This window comes from Ornithorhynchus anatinus, chromosome 17 (assembly GCF_004115215.2).
Source record: "Ornithorhynchus anatinus isolate Pmale09 chromosome 17, mOrnAna1.pri.v4, whole genome shotgun sequence".
NCBI classification, from domain to species: Eukaryota; Metazoa; Chordata; class Mammalia; order Monotremata; family Ornithorhynchidae; genus Ornithorhynchus; species Ornithorhynchus anatinus.
Window position 1 is genome coordinate 17,456,076 of NC_041744.1, and position 16,310 is coordinate 17,472,385.

Below are 16,310 nucleotides of genomic sequence, written 5' to 3' on the forward strand. Positions count from 1 at the left end.
AGTTAATCGGGTTGTTCGCCGTCCCTGTCCCACACTGGGCTCACGGTCCAAGCAGGTTGGAGATCAGACACGTAATCCCCATTTTGCAGATGAGGAAAAGGATGAGGAAAACAGAGAAGTTAAGTGACTTGTCCAAGGTCACACGGCAAGCAATTGGCAGAGCTGGGATTGGAACCCAGTTCCTCCGACTCCCAGGCCGGTGCTCTTGCTCCTAGGCCACGTTTTCCCCTCTGCTGCACTGTCCCAAGCCCTACCTCGAGGCCGGACTCCCCCTCGTCACTGGATCAGCTTGAACGGACGTCACGCCCACGTGAGGGTTCCCAGCCCGGTTCCTGCCTCGCTCTTGCTCTGTGTCCTTCTGTTCTCTTGTCACGCTCTCTGCCTCTTGTTCTAGTGCCCCACTAGCCATCTCCCCGCTCCCATGCTCTCTCTCTCTCTCTCTCTGTCTGGTTCTTTCTGACCTGCTTTTCCTGGCCTGAGGGTGAGGTCAATGGCTCAGGCCCACACTGTGCAGCCAAAGTGGTTCAGCAGGTTTTGCTCTTTGGGGCTGAATGTGCCAGCGCGTCGGGTGCCCGTGACCAAGGCAAAAAAGCAACAGCTCCTGCTGGGTGACCGTGCTCGGGCCCGAAGGGCGCCGCCGGAGCCATTTCCCCAACTTCGCAGCGGGGATCCGGGTCCCAGGTGGGAAGGGCTCAGGAAGTGTCTGCTCCTGATGCCGTTTCCCAGGCTGGGGGGCGAACTCCCTCATTCCCCGATGGTAGTTTGAGCGCAGTGCCGACCTGACTCACGCTTGGGGGATGAACCCAACTGGAAAGGCAACAGAACACATTTTGGGGCTCACCCCCCCCCCCCCCGAAACCAGTGAAAAACCCACCACCTCCATGAAAGTCAGGCAACTCACCCTCTCTGACGCTAGCCCTAACCCTAACTCCGTGGATCGCTCACTTACAAACACACAAGGAAACCTCAATCCCCTGCTCAGAGCAGAAGGAATCCTTCCAGACGACAGGAGTGAGACATCACAAACTTTTTTTTTAATGGTATTTGTAAAGCGCTTACTATGTGCCAGGCACTCTTCTAAGAGCTGAGGTAGATACAAGCTAATCAGTCCCTGTCCCACATGGGGCTTCACAGTCTCTAGCCCCATTTTACAGATGAGGCAACTGAGGCACAGAGAAGTTAAGTGAATTGTCCAAGGTCACACAGCCGACAAGTGGTAGAGCTGGGATTAGAACCCAGAGCTTCCTGACTCCCAGGCCGGGGTCCTATCCACTTGACCATGTTCCTTCCTGAGCTGCCCTGCCCGACCTCCAATTCCCGGGCAGGGTTACTCCAACCCTCCTCCAGGTCACGCACAGAACAAACGGGGAATAGACGGGGGAGAGTTGAGGGTGGGTGTGCTGGGTTCCCGGAGGGAGAGTCAGGTTTGGAAAAGGGAGAGTCGGGGGTGCGGGATGGTCCGTGCCGGGGGGCTGGGGGAGTCGGGGATGGGGAGGGGACAGTCGAGGGTGTGGGATGGGCTGCCCCAACATGAGGATGTGTGTCCAGGAGGCCTCCGGCACACGGTTCCTCCCAGACCACGGTGGTCCTGTCAGAGACAGATCCTGAGCCCCAAAGGTCACGGAGGCCGACTCGGGGTTGGGGGAGAGGGGTCTCACGTCTCCACGGACGAGGGTAGACGTCTGAAGCCGCGCCGCCCAGCTGGCTGTGACGGCGAATGGCGTCGGGGCCTCGGGTGCCCCAGAGCTGCACGGGTGAACGGCGAGGAAAGAGAAGGGGGTGGCTGGCCCGGGTGGCTGCCCTTGGGTACTGGGCATGGGGACTCGGTCTCTTCAGGCCACGGCCCTCCGGGTGAAGCCACTCCCCTTGGTCCCCGGACGGGCCCCCCTCCGCCTCTCTGGGGCAGATGTTGCCACCGGGGGATTCTCCGGGCCTCTCGCCTTTGCTTCCCCACCCCTACCCTTCCTGGTTTGGGGTCTCTAGGGGCCTCACCCCCACCTTTCACCGCCCCAGGAGGCCCCACCCCTGGAAGCCCCACCCCAACAAGTCCGCGAGTTGAGTGCTGGCAATAGTTGATCTCTTCTCAGCCCGGTGGGAATCTGCGGGATGGAGGATGCAGATAATTGGGAGTGGGGAGAGGACTAGTCCCCTCGGGGCCTAGGTCCACTCCAGGGTAGACAGCCGGGAGCCACCTTTCGGGGATGGGGTAGGGACTGGGGGTCGCGGGGAGGGGTGCGTGCGGGCGGGGGCGCAGCTAGAACCCAGGCCCGAGAGGGCAGGAAACCTGGCGGATAAAAGAAGAAACGAACCTGACGGAGAAGCGGCCCCAGCCCCATTAACGAGGGAAATTAGTCACCTCCGGGACCGTCGGGCGACTGCCTGGGAAAACGGCCTTCTGAGGCGGGAACCCTCCGTCTCCGTGAGGGGCATCGTTCCTCGCGGTCCCAGTCAGGCTCAGAGCCGCTCTGATTCAGGGATCGTATTTGCATATCGATGTCTTTAATTGCTTTATCAACCTCTGTTTTCAGCGATTCTCTGCCATTAAGGGGGATTCGATCCCAGCAGCTGATTCCGCCAACAGATCTTCCAACGTGTTTCGAATTTTGTGAATTTATCACCAAAACTCCGAGCAGCTTCGAGTTTACGGGATTCTTTCCAGCGCGGTACAGCAAACAGAACAACGAGAAACTGGAACTGGCCAGAATAATGCCGCTATTGTATCTGGCTGCTCTGTTCGGCCAATGGTTACGGAGAGGGGGAGAGGGAGAGCAGGGCATAGGAGGGCGGCCCGGCGGGAGGGAAGACTCCGCGACCGGAGGTGCTCTCATTAAACCGGACCTGCCGCTCCCGCTCAGATCCCCTTCATCTTCCCCAAGTGATGTTTTAGTCCCAGGCGGAGGGCGGAGGGTGCCCTTTGACTGCCAGTTTCTCGGCACCGCCAGGCTTGTGCCCCTGGGCCCCCAGCACACAATGGCCTCTCTCACGGAGCTGGAGAAAGTAAGCAAACATATTGGGCCCAAGAATGCCAAGTGCCTTCGGAGCAACTCCGAGGGGAGGAAGATGGGGACGAAATGCAACCCCAGGGGACTCCGGCCAACGTCGCCATCCTGAGGAGCCGGGCCTGGGATTAGGAATCGAAGTTAGGCCGACACGGAATGGAGGTTTTTGTTTCTCGGGGCTTGACGCGCTGCATTTCCCGATCATTCCGTCTCCCCATTCGCTCTCGCGACAACGTGCGTGATTGAGGAGACGGCAGCCTAGGCGCGGGGATTTGGTTGCGTTTCCCCCTGGTCCGAACGCAGTCCTTGGCAAAGGGTCCACTCGGGTTCCTGGCGGATGAGGCTGAGTTCCGTCTGGAGGAATGTATTCATTTGGATAATGTTCAGGCATCAATTCTCCCTGCCCCAAACCGGCTGGGCAAGGAATGCTCTCAGGTGGATGAACGCATAGGCAGGGTTGGGATCCTTCTTTTCGGAGGAAGAAGCCAGAGGAACCAGGAAGCCATTTCTCTTAATGCCCGCGGGGACGGGGACGGTCTCTTCGGGCCAAACCGAACTTAAAGGCTTTGACTGCCACAGTGGCTTCTCCAGAAATCCTTCATAGATGGGAAAGGGGTTATCAAGAGGTGTTGGTTTGGCGGGCTTAGGTGCCCGCGCGGCCGTACGCACGACCGCACGAGCGAGTCCACACAGACACATGCTGGGCGGGGCCGTTGTATAAGCATCCTGGGCTGGGCGCCGGTCCCAGCTGAGCCAGGGGCCGGATCGGGAAGCGCACCGTCGACCGGGACAGGGCTCGGCCACCGCCGTCCTCTCCCGCCCTCCTGCCTTCCTGCCCGACTCTCCTTGGCTTCTTTCCCCTGCATTTCCTCGACCTCTCAATCCTTACTTGGGGGTGTCCCACAGGGTTCTGTCCTGGGTCCTTACCTCGTCTCCCACTCCGGCCCCCTTGGCTTCGGCTGCTGCCCCCGACCCGACGTCTCCCAAATCTACCTCGCTAGCCCCGACCTCGCTCCATCTCCGGAATCTCTATTTCGTCGTTTCGCTCAAGCTCCACACAGCTCCCTGAGCCCTCGTTTCCCCTTCTCCCACTTGTTTCTGCGTCACCCTTGCAGTTGGATGTCCTGCCTTAATTCACCCCTCCCCTCGGCCCCACAGCACTTATATACGTATTTGCAATTTATTAATTTATATCGACGTGTCTCCCCCTCTAGACTGTAAGCTCCGTGGTAGACTCTCTGTCAACTCTATATTGTACTTTCCCAAGCGCTTAATACAGTGCTCTGTACACAGTAAGCACTCAAATACGATCGATTCAATTCAGTTCCCTATCTCCCTCGCCAGATGCTCTCCTCCACTTAACTTCCCCCAACGCAGTCAACACCACCGTCATCTCCACTTCTCGAGATCCTAATCTCGGCATTAACCTTGACCCCTCGCTCTCTTTCAACCCCCACGTTCGGTCCTCCGCCCAATCCTGTCGTTTCTTCCGCGTTTCCAGGATTCGCCCCTTCCTCTCATTCCAGATGGTCGCCACACTCCGCAAACGTTCAGGTTCAGCCAAAGGGAGCAGGGGGGTCGGGAGGGAGCGTGATCTTGAGGGACTGGAAGCCAGGCAACCTGGGTTTTATTTCCTATTGTGCCCCTGGCCTGATCTCCTCTGTGCGCTTGGGGAAAGCACCCAAGCTCTCTGGGCCTCATTTTCCTCATCGGTAAAATAATATCTGGTTTCTCTCTCAGACTGAGCCCCTCCATTCCCAGGCCTGTGCTCTTTCCACTAGGCCGCCACACCGCTGCTGATTATCCTGAACCCGCCTCAGAACTTAACACAGAGCTCTTTAATCAATACCATTTGAAAAGCGAGGCCCAGAGGAGTCAAGTTTGGGGCCCAGAAGCAGCTGATGGACCAGTTGCCGGACAATGCTGAATGAGAGGGCTTGGCCGGGCATTTTACCCTCCGTTCCCGGACCTCCCGGAAATGGAGAAGATGGAAGTCTAGCGGCCCAAATGTTCCGCAGGAATTGCCACCACAAAATAGCCCCACACCACATGCCCACTGGGGACTCTCGGTATCGACGACGCTTAGCGGCTGAGGAGGAGGAGGAGGGAGAGAAAAAGAGGAAGGAGGAGGAGGACGATAAGGGAAGAAGGAAAGTGGGGAGGAAGAGGAGGAGGAGGAGCAGTGAAATGACCAGCAGCAGCAGCAGCATCATCAACAAGGCGGCGAGAGGCCCAGCCTTCTCCCGTGGGCCGTTCTCCCGTCTTAGACAGAAGGTATCCCTGTGGCCCGACCATCCCTGCCCTGGCCTCCCGCACCAGCGTCGGGCTCAAGCCGGACCTCGGATCGCGTTCTTCTTCAAGGCTATTGGAAAACGTTTTTGAGCCGGAGCAACCTTAGCCGGCGGGGGTCCCGGACCGATGAGTTTCAGGCCGAAGACCGGAGTCTCCCAGCGATCCCAAACCGGGAAGCGGTGCGGAGGCCTAGCGGGAAGGGCACAGGCCTGGGAATCGGAGGATCCGCCTTCTGAACCCCAGTTCCGCCGCTCTCCCGCTGTACGGCCACGGCTAAGCCTCCTGGCTCCTCCGGCCCCCGGGTTCCTCATCGGCGAGATAGGGCCGACACCTCCCTCTTCATCTTAAAATGACACAGGTCGAGGCCAAAGGCATTCGGAGGAAATGGCGGGTTACACACACTCGGGACCCTGGCAGAAACAAGCTGGATTTCCTTTTCTACATCTGAGCGCATAACCGTTTTGGCAGTTTACCAAACTGAGCTCCTGCCTTTTCTAAGGGGGCGAGGGAGCCCAACCCGTCAGCCTGAGGGGCTGGCGACCCCCAGTGGCAGCCCATGTCCAACTTTGACCTTCCATCCATCCATCCATCCATCCATCCATCCACCCATCCATCCGATTTGAGCGCTTACTTTGTCCAGAGCACTGTACTCTAAAATACTCCATCCCCTTGCTCCTACCACCTCTCCTCGCTACTCTCCTACTTTTGCTCCTCTAATGCCAACTACTCTCTGTAGCCTGACCTCTCAGCCACGTCCCACCTCCGGCCCGGAACGCCCTCCCTCCTCATACCCGACAATTACCCTCCTCCCCTTCGAAGCCTCATCGGTTTACTCTCTTCCCCTGCGAAGGCTCATCGAAGGCGCTGCTCCTTCAAGAGGCCTTCACTAACCCCGCTTTTCATTTTCTTCAACTCCCTCCCGTGTCCCCCTGACATGTTCCCTTTATTCATCCTCACTCCCAGCCCCACAGTACTCAACTCCATCTATGCGATTTCTTTATTCATATTAATGTCTGTCTCGCCCTCTAGACTGCGGGTAGGGAAATCAGACTCTACTCTTCCAAATGCTTAGTACGGTGCTCTGAACACAGTAAGCGCTCAATAAATACCACTGACTGATGCACATCACCTATACGCACGCCGCTCTCTCCCCACTATAGCCCTTCCTTACACACTTCTCAATTCTGGTGTTTTCCCTACCTATAATTTATTTTAACGCCTGTTTCCCCCGCTGGACCATAAGCTCCTCGAGGACGAGGATAGCGACTACTATCTCTATTTGGCGACACTGAAGTGGGGCTGGGGCTCTGCTTCGGAAAAATCGGAGTCAACTCCCAGATCACAAACTTCGTTCGTTTAATGTGCTCACGGACCATCAGCCGGCACGTCCAGAAGCGATCCCGGAATCCGAGAAAAAAGGTCGGCGTCGCCCGCTGCTCGAGCAGCGGCTCTCGTTTCCCACAGAGCGACGGGCCGGCCCCAGGATCCGCTTCATCTTGGTCTCCACTTAATGTCTTTGACACCGTGGAATTGTTTCTTCAGAGCGGCGCTGTCGGCCCACTCCGAATCTAAACAGGAGTCGTCCTCGTTTTCTTCCAACTTCTGCAAATCGTTTGAAAAGGAACCGTGAAGAGAAAAGCAGAACTCGAGAAGTCCTTGCGAGAAGGCGGGAGCCCCGACATCGTGAGGGGCTTTTCTCTCGGGTTGAGGGGACCCATCCCCCGCCCGGCCAAAGCGCGCACACACATCACGGACTCTCCCAAGTGCTCAGGACGGTGCTTTGCAAGGGTAAGTGCTCCATAAATATCACTGGGCGATCACTGGTGCACTCGTGCTCCATGTCAGATGCAGTTTAGAAGCAGACGCTTCGGCAGGGAGACCGGACCCTTCCTCCCGGCCCGGTCCGCGCCCCCCCGCGCCCCTCCGACCTCCCATTTTGGTGGGCGTCCCCACCGGGCCCGGGCCCCGCTCTCGGTGCCATCCCCACGCGATCCCCCGGGAGCCGCCTCAGAATGACCCTCTTGAACGCAGCTCGGACCAAGCCCGGCCCAGAACTGGGTACCTTGAGCTCCTCTTGTCTTCTATAATAATAGAGCATCATCTGTTTCTGTTCTTCGTTGCTTATCACAGGCTCCCGGGCTGGAGCTCCTTGACCTTTCTGAAAAGAATTTCAAAAAATTTCTGGTTCATCATCATCGACGAGGATGCTCTTTAAAGAGCGCTACAACGTGCCAGGGAAGGTTCGATGGCAATACGGAGGCTCGGTTCCTGCCTCTGCGTGGGGCTCCGGAGCAAAACGGACGAACACGACTCCCATACGGGAGAAGAAACTTACATCTCTGAAAGAAACAACTGCGGGAAAGTAAAGGCGCTTCAAGACAACTCCCTCCGGATTGTAAACTCGTTGTGGGCAGGGAATGTGTCTATTATATCGCACTCTCCCTAGCGTTTAGTACAGTGCTCTGTACACCGTAAGCATTCGAAAAATACGACCGACTGACCGATCATCCCAACAGCTCCTCTTCAGCCAACTGCCCGTTGGGGACGTCGGCTCAGGAGCAGGTCCGAGGGCCGACTCTCGACTCCCCGCCCGCCTGACCGCCGGGGCGGGAGTGACGGAGGGGCGAGCCTCAGGCCATGGCGAGCAGCTGGCGGTCCATCTCCCCAGAGGTCGGTCTGAGGGAGGGCGGGGAGGAGGGGTCTTTCTCCCTGCAGCATCGGAGACCCTCAGAAGTCCCACTGCCCACCCGGCGCCAGGTTGGAAGCATCCCGGCCCGAAGCCAACCCCTCATCTACCTCTCTGCTTCTCCCCATCTTGGACGCCACCTCCTCCTGTCCCAGCCAGGTCTGACCAGACTGGCCACTTCACCTCCTCCCGAAGGCTAAGCGAGACTCAGGGGGTCCAGGAAGGGCAGAGGCAGCGGGCCGGAGGGGCCTCTCCGGCCACCGAGCCCCGGCAGCGGGCTAGGCACCTTGGCCCGTCCCCCTGTCGTCTGGAAAATGTTTTGACTTTTCTGCAAGCCGAATGGACTCGGGCCCAGAACCTGGGCTCTCTACGGGCCTGATTTATTCCGCTCAATCGTTCTCTCCCAACTACTGGCCCTTCTCTCCAGCTGGAAAGGAGACAAAAAGCCCAGGTCATTTTAAATAATTAAGATGCTGTCAAGTGAGAGGTACTTACTTTTTGGATCTTGACGACGATTTTGGTTTTCTCGTTCTTCCCCACGTAGTCCGAAAGCTTCTGGGTCCTCTTCAACTCCTTGGCCGCCCACCACAGCTGGGCCTCGGATTCCTCTATGACCTGCAGCCCGGCCTACGCCCCGTCGGAACAAGAGGTGGTACCCCCCGACCCTGGTCCGTGGGCCGGGAGCCATCTTCCCATTCCTCCACCCGCCACCCGGGAGACCGGTCGATTCCCAGACTTCCCAGACTGGAAGTCGGGCCACTCAGGTGGCCCCGCCGTCGGGAGAAAGCGGTCTAGACATGGTCACCCACCCTAAGGTGGGAAAAGATTTCCTTCCTCCATCCCGTGGGGCCCACCCCACCACAGAGGATGTTGTGGGCGCTGGGCCGGGCACGCGGGGCGATTCGGTGACCACCCGCGCAGACTTCCGGGAGCTCGGAACTTGGTCCCAAACATGCCGGTAAAATCCAATGGCTGAATGGAAAGAGGCCGGGCCTGGGGGCGGTCAGAGGTCCTGGTTCGAATCCCGGCTCTGCCACTTTTCTGTCACGTGTGACCTCGGGCGAGTAACTTCACTTCTCTGGGCCTCAGTTACCTCATCTGTAAAATGGCAGTTACATCCTCCTCCCTTCGACCTGGACTGTGAGGTTTACAGAACTGTGCCCTACCTGATAAGCTTCTATCCGAGCACTTAGAACAGTGCTTGACACGTAATAAGCACTTAACAGATACCATAAAAGAGACTGATGCCATCAGCCAGCAATTCAATTCTTACAATCAGCCAGGCACTAGACTGCCCGGCTTCACCGGCTCTGAATGGAGATCCAGGCCGACTGACCAGTCGCCCCCCAACACTGCCATCTCCGCCGCTGGCCGCCGGCCCCGCTGCCGGGGCCCATTTCCGACTGACTCGAGTAGTCCCGGGACCGGATTCCAGGCACCCGGGCCCATTTCTGGGGACGGCGGGACCCCGTTCCGGGGCTCCGCGGGCCGAAGGGGACGTTTCCCCTGGCGTCTGGGGACACCTGAGCCGGCCCGAGGGCAGAGCGGCCCGCGCACCTGGGTTCCCGACAAGTCTTCTTTGTCCTCGAACTCGAGGCGGATCGGGTCGTAGGGTGGCAAGCCCATCGGGTAGACAATCATCACGGCGCCTCGCAGCTGGTCCAGGGCCTCTTTCACCATCTCCACGGTCACGCACACATTGGCTTCGGCCTGTTTCTACAAGTGGGCAGGGAATGCTGCTGCTCTTGCTGAAATCCCCGGTGACACCTGAGGTGCCAACTGGGTTTCAACTCTGCTGGGTGACGCGGTGGGGGGTGGGGGCGTACAGATAAGTTTAAGCCACCGTTCAACTTGCAGTTCTTCATGTCCCTTAGTCCAGCAAGTTACTAAAGACTTGGCTCTCGGGGCATTAACTGTTCTGGGAACCCTGGAATGTGGGCGTCTAGCCCAGAGCCCAGGCAACTCACCATCGTCATCATCACTGTCATCTTCGGTACGCGGGGAGACCACCACACCCAGAAGACCCGTAGGATGCCCTCCCTGCCCTCGAGGGTCTTACAATCCCAGGGGTCGGGGAGAGAGAAGCTGGCACAAATCAAAGCACAGATGATGCTTTCGAAGAATCCAAGAGCGGAGATCAATCAGTCAATCAATGGCATTTACCGATCGCTTACTGTATGCAGAGCACTGTACTGAGCAGGAGCGGTGTGGCCTACCGGAAAAGACCCGGGCCCGAGAGTCGGTGGACCTGGGTTGGTTCTAAACCTAGCTCTGCCAGCTGCCTGCTGTGTGACTTTGGGGAAATCGCTTAACTTCTCTGTGACTCAGTTTCCTCCTCTGTAAAACGGTCATGGGTTCGAATCCCGGCTCTGCCACTTGTCAGCTGTGTGACTGCGGGCAAGTCACTTCACTTCTCTGGGCCTCAGTTCCCTCATCTGTAAAATGGGGATGAAGACTGTGAGCCTCACGTGGGACAACCTGATGACCCTGTATCTCCCCCAGCGCTTAGAACAGTGCTCTGCACATAGTAAGCGCTTAACAAATACCAACATTATCATGATTATTATTATTATTAAAAAGAAGATTCAATACCTCTTCTCCCTCCTACTTGGACTGTGAGCCCCTTGTGGGACAGGGACTGTATCCAACCTGATCAACCTGTACTTCCCCCAGCACTTAGAACTGTGCTTGGTACAAATATAATAATAATAATGTTGGTATTTGTTAAGCGCTTACTATGTGCAGAACACTGTTCTAAGCGCTGGGGTGGATACAGAGTCATCAGATTTTCCCCTGTGGGGCTCACAGTTAATCCCCATTTTACAGATGAGGTAACTGAGGCACAGAGAAGTGAAGTGACCTACCCACAGTCACCCAGCTGACAAGTGGCAGAGCCGGGAATCGAACCCATGACCCCTGACTCCCAAGCCCGTGCTCCTTCCACTGAGCCATGCTGCATCTCTTATATTTGTACTTAACAAATACAGTAATGATAATAATGATGATGATGATGATGATGATTAATGAGCCCTGGTCTCCAATTGGTGTGGAAGGAAGGAAGGGCCTGTCAGCTCCTTGCAGACAGGGAACACGTCGACCAACTCACTGGACCGTCCTCACCCAGGCATTTAGGCAGCGATCTGCACCGAGCTCACCAGAAACACCATTAATTGACCGACTGAGTGATGGGGGCCCGGGTGGAATCGGAGCCAGCGCTGCGGTCGATACTTTAAATCCGCCGACGAGAAGCAGACGACAGAAGTTGCCCAAGATGCCCTTGTTGTGGTTTTCCCGGCCGGAGCCGGAGGGATTTAAAGGTACAGTACGTGCTGGAATTTATGGAACTCCAGCTTGATGCGGAAGGCCCATCACCCCACCCCACCCCACCAGACCGCCCCCGGGGCCACCTGCGCCCACTGCTTCGGGCCTGCAAAGAGTCGGGGGGGTGAGCGGGCGGCCCCCCTGAGGGGCTCCAATTCCAACTGTCCCCGGGGCCGAAATCTCACCTTAGAGATGAGGGCTTTTGCTTCTTCTATCGTTTTTTTCAAAACTTGCATCATTTTCTCATTGGGGGCTGGAAAAGAGAAACATAATGAATCCGGGCACATCGGCCACCCCCCGGCACTTGAGCCCGGCGCCACCTCCCTCCAAGCAACGGGCCCCTGCCTCCCGGCACCCGCCACAAAGGCCGAGTTCCCCGGCTCCGCTCCCGCCCCACGTGGGACGCTCCGGCACAGGGACGTGGGGGACAGGGGACCTCCTCTGACAAAAACATCTTTATATTCTATCGTGTCAGTTGGCTGGGAAGACGACTTGCCTCCTCTATGTTGAGAAGCTAAAGAACCAACTCCATTTTGTCCCCCCGCTCGGTCGTCTGGCACACCCTTGGATGCCCCCAAGGGAGGCAGATTTCCAAGATCCGCTTACCGTGTCCATTCCGTCGTCCGATTTCATCTTTTTTGAAGACCGAGCCTCCGCTCGGGGTGCACTTCTCGGCCCACTCGTCCTTCAGTTTCAGGTCTTCCACCTGATCGTCCGTCAGCCCCTGCATGTTGGGGGGCAGAGAGATGCCGTGCTCTGCCAGCTCCTCCATCTCTGCAAAAGGGGGTGGGGGAGAGGAGGCGGAGACGGGTGGATGTTAGAGCAGGGGTCACGGCTCACGGCCAGGTCTCTGCCAGTTTCTCCCCTCCGCGTCACCTAGGGACCTTTAAGGACTTGATATTCACCCGAGCCTCGGCTCCACAGCTGTTCACGTAAGATCCCGGAGACGGCATTGCTCTTTGCCACCCCCGGCCCGAGGGTTAGAGGAGATGATGGCCTCTCAGGGTGGGAGCCCCCCTCCCTCCCTCCCTGCCTCCCACCCCCGAAAGGCTGCGGCCCGTCCCCACAGAGGGGCGGGGGGTCCCCGGCGGTCCCGGTACCTGAGCAGAGTCGCTGCACCTTCAGCCTCCCGTTGTAAATGCGGGTAACCTGCACGGTCAGCTCCTCCACCGAGATGCTCCCGGACGCCTCCAGCAGAAATTGGTTCTCATCCCCACGTTTCACTCGGAGCTGGACCATCCTGGCCGACGAGGAGACCCCAGGGACAGCGGAGACGCGGGCTGCACGACGGTTGGAGAAAAGGGTGAGCGCTGGACGGCCGGCTGATCGACCCCAGCGTTCGGGTGGGCTCGGCTCCCCAGGAGGTCCCCGCTCCCCCGCTGGCTCTGGGGTGCTGAGCGGTGGGGGGGTGGCTGGTTGGTTGGGACGGCGGGGACCCCGGGGAAGGGACTGGAGGCCAGGAGACCGCGGCTTCGAGATGGGGAACGGGATGAGAGTAGCATCGGGCTACTCCTCCTGAGACGGTACGTGGCCCACCGGCTTCCCCGCTCACCCCGCCCCAGGCCAATGCATTCGATCATTCACTCGTTCAATTGTACTTACTGGGCATTTACTCTGTGCAGAGAACCCTACTAAGCGGTTGGAAAGTACGAGACAAAGATAAACAAGTCGGGTTCCCTCCCCACCAAGAGCGGCGTGGCTCAGTGGAAAGAGCACGGGCTTTGGAGTCAGAGGTCATGGGTTCGAATCCCGGATCTGCCACTTGTCAGCTGTGGGCGAGTCCCTTCCCTTCTCTGGGCCTCAGTTACCTCATCTGTAAAATGGGGATTAAGACTGTGATCCCCACGTGGGACAACCTGATTCCCTTGTGTTGTGTCTACCCCAGCGCTTAGAACGGTGCTCTGCACATAGTCAGCGCTTAACAAATACCAACATTTATTATTATTATTATTACAGTGGGGGGGAGACAAGCATCAATACAGCTAAATAAAATTAAAGATACGTACATAAGTGCCGTGGGGCAGGGAAGAGCGAAGGAAGCGAGTCGGGGTGACGGAGAAGGGGGTGGGAGATGAAGAAAAGTGGGGCTTAGCTTGGGAAGGCCTCTTGGAGGAGAGGTGCCTTCAAAAAGGTTTTGAAGAAGGGGAGAGTCATTGTCAGATTTGAGGACGGAGGGTGTTCCAGGTCAGAGGCGGGACGGGGGCTAAGGGTCGGCGGCAAAACAGGCGAGACGGAGGCACAGAGGGAATGTTAGCACTAGAAGAGCAAAGTGGGAGGGCTGGGGTTGTAGAAGGAGAGAAGCGAGGTGAGGAAGGAGGGGGCAGGAGGACGGAGGGCTTTAGGGGGCCAGTGGTGAGGAGTTTTCGATAAAGAGGCGGACGGGCAAACACTGGAGTTTTTTGAGAAGCGGAGTAATACGTCCTCAACGTTTCCGTAGAAAAATGGCCCGGGCAGCGGAGTGAAGTAGGGACTGGACTGGGGAGAGACAGGAGGCAGGGAGGTCAGCAGAGAGGCCGACGCCGTCATCCAGGCGGGAGGGGACGAGTGATTGCATTAACGTGGTAGCAGCTGGGGTGGAGAAGATCTTTCTTTCTCCTTAAAGGGGAAGAACTTAAAGACCTTCTTTCTTAAAGTTGCAGATTTTAGCGATGTTGCGAAGGTGGGGCCGACAGGGTTTACTGACGTGACATGCATTCCCTCCTCAGTTCCCTCCTCTGGAAAATGGGGATGAAGGGAAGCAGCGTGGCTTAGTGGCAAGAGCCCGGGCTGGGGAGTCAGAGGTCGTGGGTTCTAATCCCCGCTCCGCCACTTCTCAGCTGTGTGACGGAGCAAGTCACTTCACTTCTGCACTTCTCATCTGCAAAATGGGGTTTTAGACTGTGACCCCCACGTGGGACAACCTGATGACCTCGGATCTCCCCCAGCGCTTAGAGCAGTGCTCTGCACCTAGTGAGCGCTTAAATATCGTCATTATTATTAGTTGGGTGGCCTTGGGCAAGCCGCTGAACTTCTCTGGGCCTCAGTTCCCTCCTCTGGAAAACGGGGCTGAAGACCGGGAGCCCCACGTGGGGCAACCTGATGACCTTGTACTTGTCAGCTGTGTGACTGTGGGCAATTCACTTAACTCCTCTGTGCCTCAGTTCCCTCATCTGTAAAATGGGGATTAAGACCCTGAGCCTCCCATGGGTCAACCTGATGACCCTGTAGCTACCCCAGCGCTTAGAACAGTGTGCTGCGCATAGTAAGTGCTTAACAAATAGCAACATTATTATTATCGTATCTCCCCCCAGCGCTTAGATCAGTGCTTGGCCCAGAGCAAGCGCTTAAAAGGAATACCATCGTCATCAGGGGGAGGGGGAGCAGAGGAGAAGGGAAGGCCTCCTGGAGGAGGTGCGCCTTCAGGAATAAGAATAACGGTGGTATTTGTTAAGTGCTTGCTATGTGCCAAGCACTGTTCTAAGCGCTGGGGGGAATACAAGTGATAAGGTTGTCCCGCGTGGGGTTCCCAGCCTTCAACCCCCTTTTAATAATAATAATAATAACGTGGCTATTTGTTAAGCACTTAATAATGTTGGTATTTGTTAAGTGCCTACTACGTGCAGAGCACTGTTCTAAGCGCTGGGGGAGATACAGGGGAATCAGGTTGTCCCACGTGAGGCTCACAGTTCATCCCCATTTTACAGATGAGGGAACTGAGGCACCGAGAAGTGAAGGGACTTGCCCACAGTCACCCAGCTGACAAGGGGCAGAGCCGGGAGTCGAACCCATGACCTCTGACTCCAAAGCCCGGGCTCTTTCCACTAAGCCACGCTGCTTCTCAGCAGAGCACTGTTCTAAGCGCTGGGGCGGATCCAGGGTCATCAGGTTGTCCCACGTGACGCTCCCAGTCTTCATCCCCATTTTCCAGATGAGGTCACTGAGGCCCAGAGAAGTGAAGTGGCTTGCCCGCAGTCCCACAGCTGACAAGTAATTAGGGTGGTGTGGGGAGTTCATTCAGTAGTATTGAGCGCTTACTACGTGCGGAGCACTGGACTAAGCGCTAGAGTGAAATGGGTGGACTGGGCCGCAGTGGGAGAAGGGCAGGGTTAGGTAGGTGGTGAAGAGTGGATTGAAAGTTATTTTTATTACCCTATTTATTTTGTTAATGAGGTGTACATCCCTTTGATTCTATTTATTGCTACTACACTGTCTTTGTCCGTCTGTCTCCCCCCCTGAGACTGTGAGCCCATCAATAATAATAATAATGTTGGTATTTGTTAAGCGCTTACTATGTGCCGAGCACCGTTCTAAGCGCTGGGGTAGACACAGGGGAATCAGGTTGTCCCACGTGGGGCTCCCAGTCTTCATCCCCATTTTCCAGATCAGGGAACTGAGGCCCAGAGAAGGGAAGTGACTCGCCCACCGTCACCCAGCCGACAAGGGGGCAGGGCTGGGATTCGAACTCATGAGCCCTGACTCCAAAGCCCGGGCTCTTTCCAATCGATCTGCTGCCGAACTGTCCATTCCTGGCGCTTCGTCCGGCGCTCCGCACACAGTCAGCGCTCAATAAACACTACTGAATGGAAGGAATGAAGGAGAGTGGCAGAGCCGGGATTCGAACTCATGACCTCTGACTCCCCAGCCCGGGCTCTTGCCACTAAAGCCACGCAGAGGTCACCGAGGTCCGGGGGGGGAGGGGGGAGGGGGCCTCGGCAGGGGCAGCGGGGTCACGTGCTCCGGGGTGGGGGAGGCTCGCGGCCACCGGAAGTGGGGGTTGCCCAGGGCGACCGTCGTACACAGAGCGGGAATGGCGGCCACGGGGAGGGCGCGGGGAGTCCCCGGGGCAACGGGCGGTAGGGAAAGGGGAGGCGGGACGGTCGGGCTCCCTCCATGGACTCCAGCCCCGGGGTCGTTCCCTCAGACGGCTAACCTCGCTCCCCGGACGGATCCTCCGCTCCTCCTCCTCCTCCTCTTCACCTGCCCCGGCCCGCCCTTCCCGTCCCTTCGCCGCCGTCGAGCGCAGTGCGCCTGCG

The 16,310-nt window shown here is 57.5% G+C and overlaps 1 protein-coding gene across 2 annotated transcripts; it reads right to left on the reverse strand.

The window, feature by feature from the left end:
• Nucleotides 1-6,630: 6,630 nt before the first annotated feature.
• CFAP298 (cilia and flagella associated protein 298) lies at nt 6,631-16,310 on the reverse strand. 2 transcript variants are annotated; one of them, XM_039914525.1, is made up of 8 exons: nt 16,208-16,310; nt 12,399-12,578; nt 11,905-12,072; nt 11,484-11,551; nt 9,535-9,693; nt 8,469-8,604; nt 7,354-7,449; nt 6,631-6,893 (listed from the first exon to the last, which is right to left on the reverse strand). In XM_039914525.1, the coding sequence occupies exons 2-7, from the start codon at nt 12,535-12,537 to the stop codon at nt 7,373-7,375; spliced, it is 747 nt and encodes a 248-aa protein (XP_039770459.1). In that variant the 5' UTR covers nt 12,538-12,578; nt 16,208-16,310; the 3' UTR covers nt 6,631-6,893; nt 7,354-7,372. The 2 variants fall into 2 exon arrangements, with proteins under 2 accessions (XP_039770459.1, XP_028938667.1); XM_029082834.2 differs by having other exon boundaries at nt 8,473-8,604; nt 16,208-16,309.

What these genes read in the sequence shown, in the direction of transcription:
- CFAP298 (XM_029082834.2), bottom strand. Translation starts at nt 12,537, where the DNA reads ATGGTCCAGCTCCGAGTGAAACGTGGGGATGAGAACCAATTTCTGCTG. An exon ending in AAGACTTGTCGGGAACCCAG is followed by an intron (nt 8,605 to 9,534) that starts GTGCGCGGGCCG and finishes GACGGGGCGTAG; the next exon opens with GCCGGGCTGCAGGTCATAGA. An exon ending in GAAGACAAGAGGAGCTCAAG is followed by an intron (nt 6,894 to 7,353) that starts GTACCCAGTTCT and finishes AACGATTTGCAG; the next exon opens with AAGTTGGAAGAAAACGAGGA.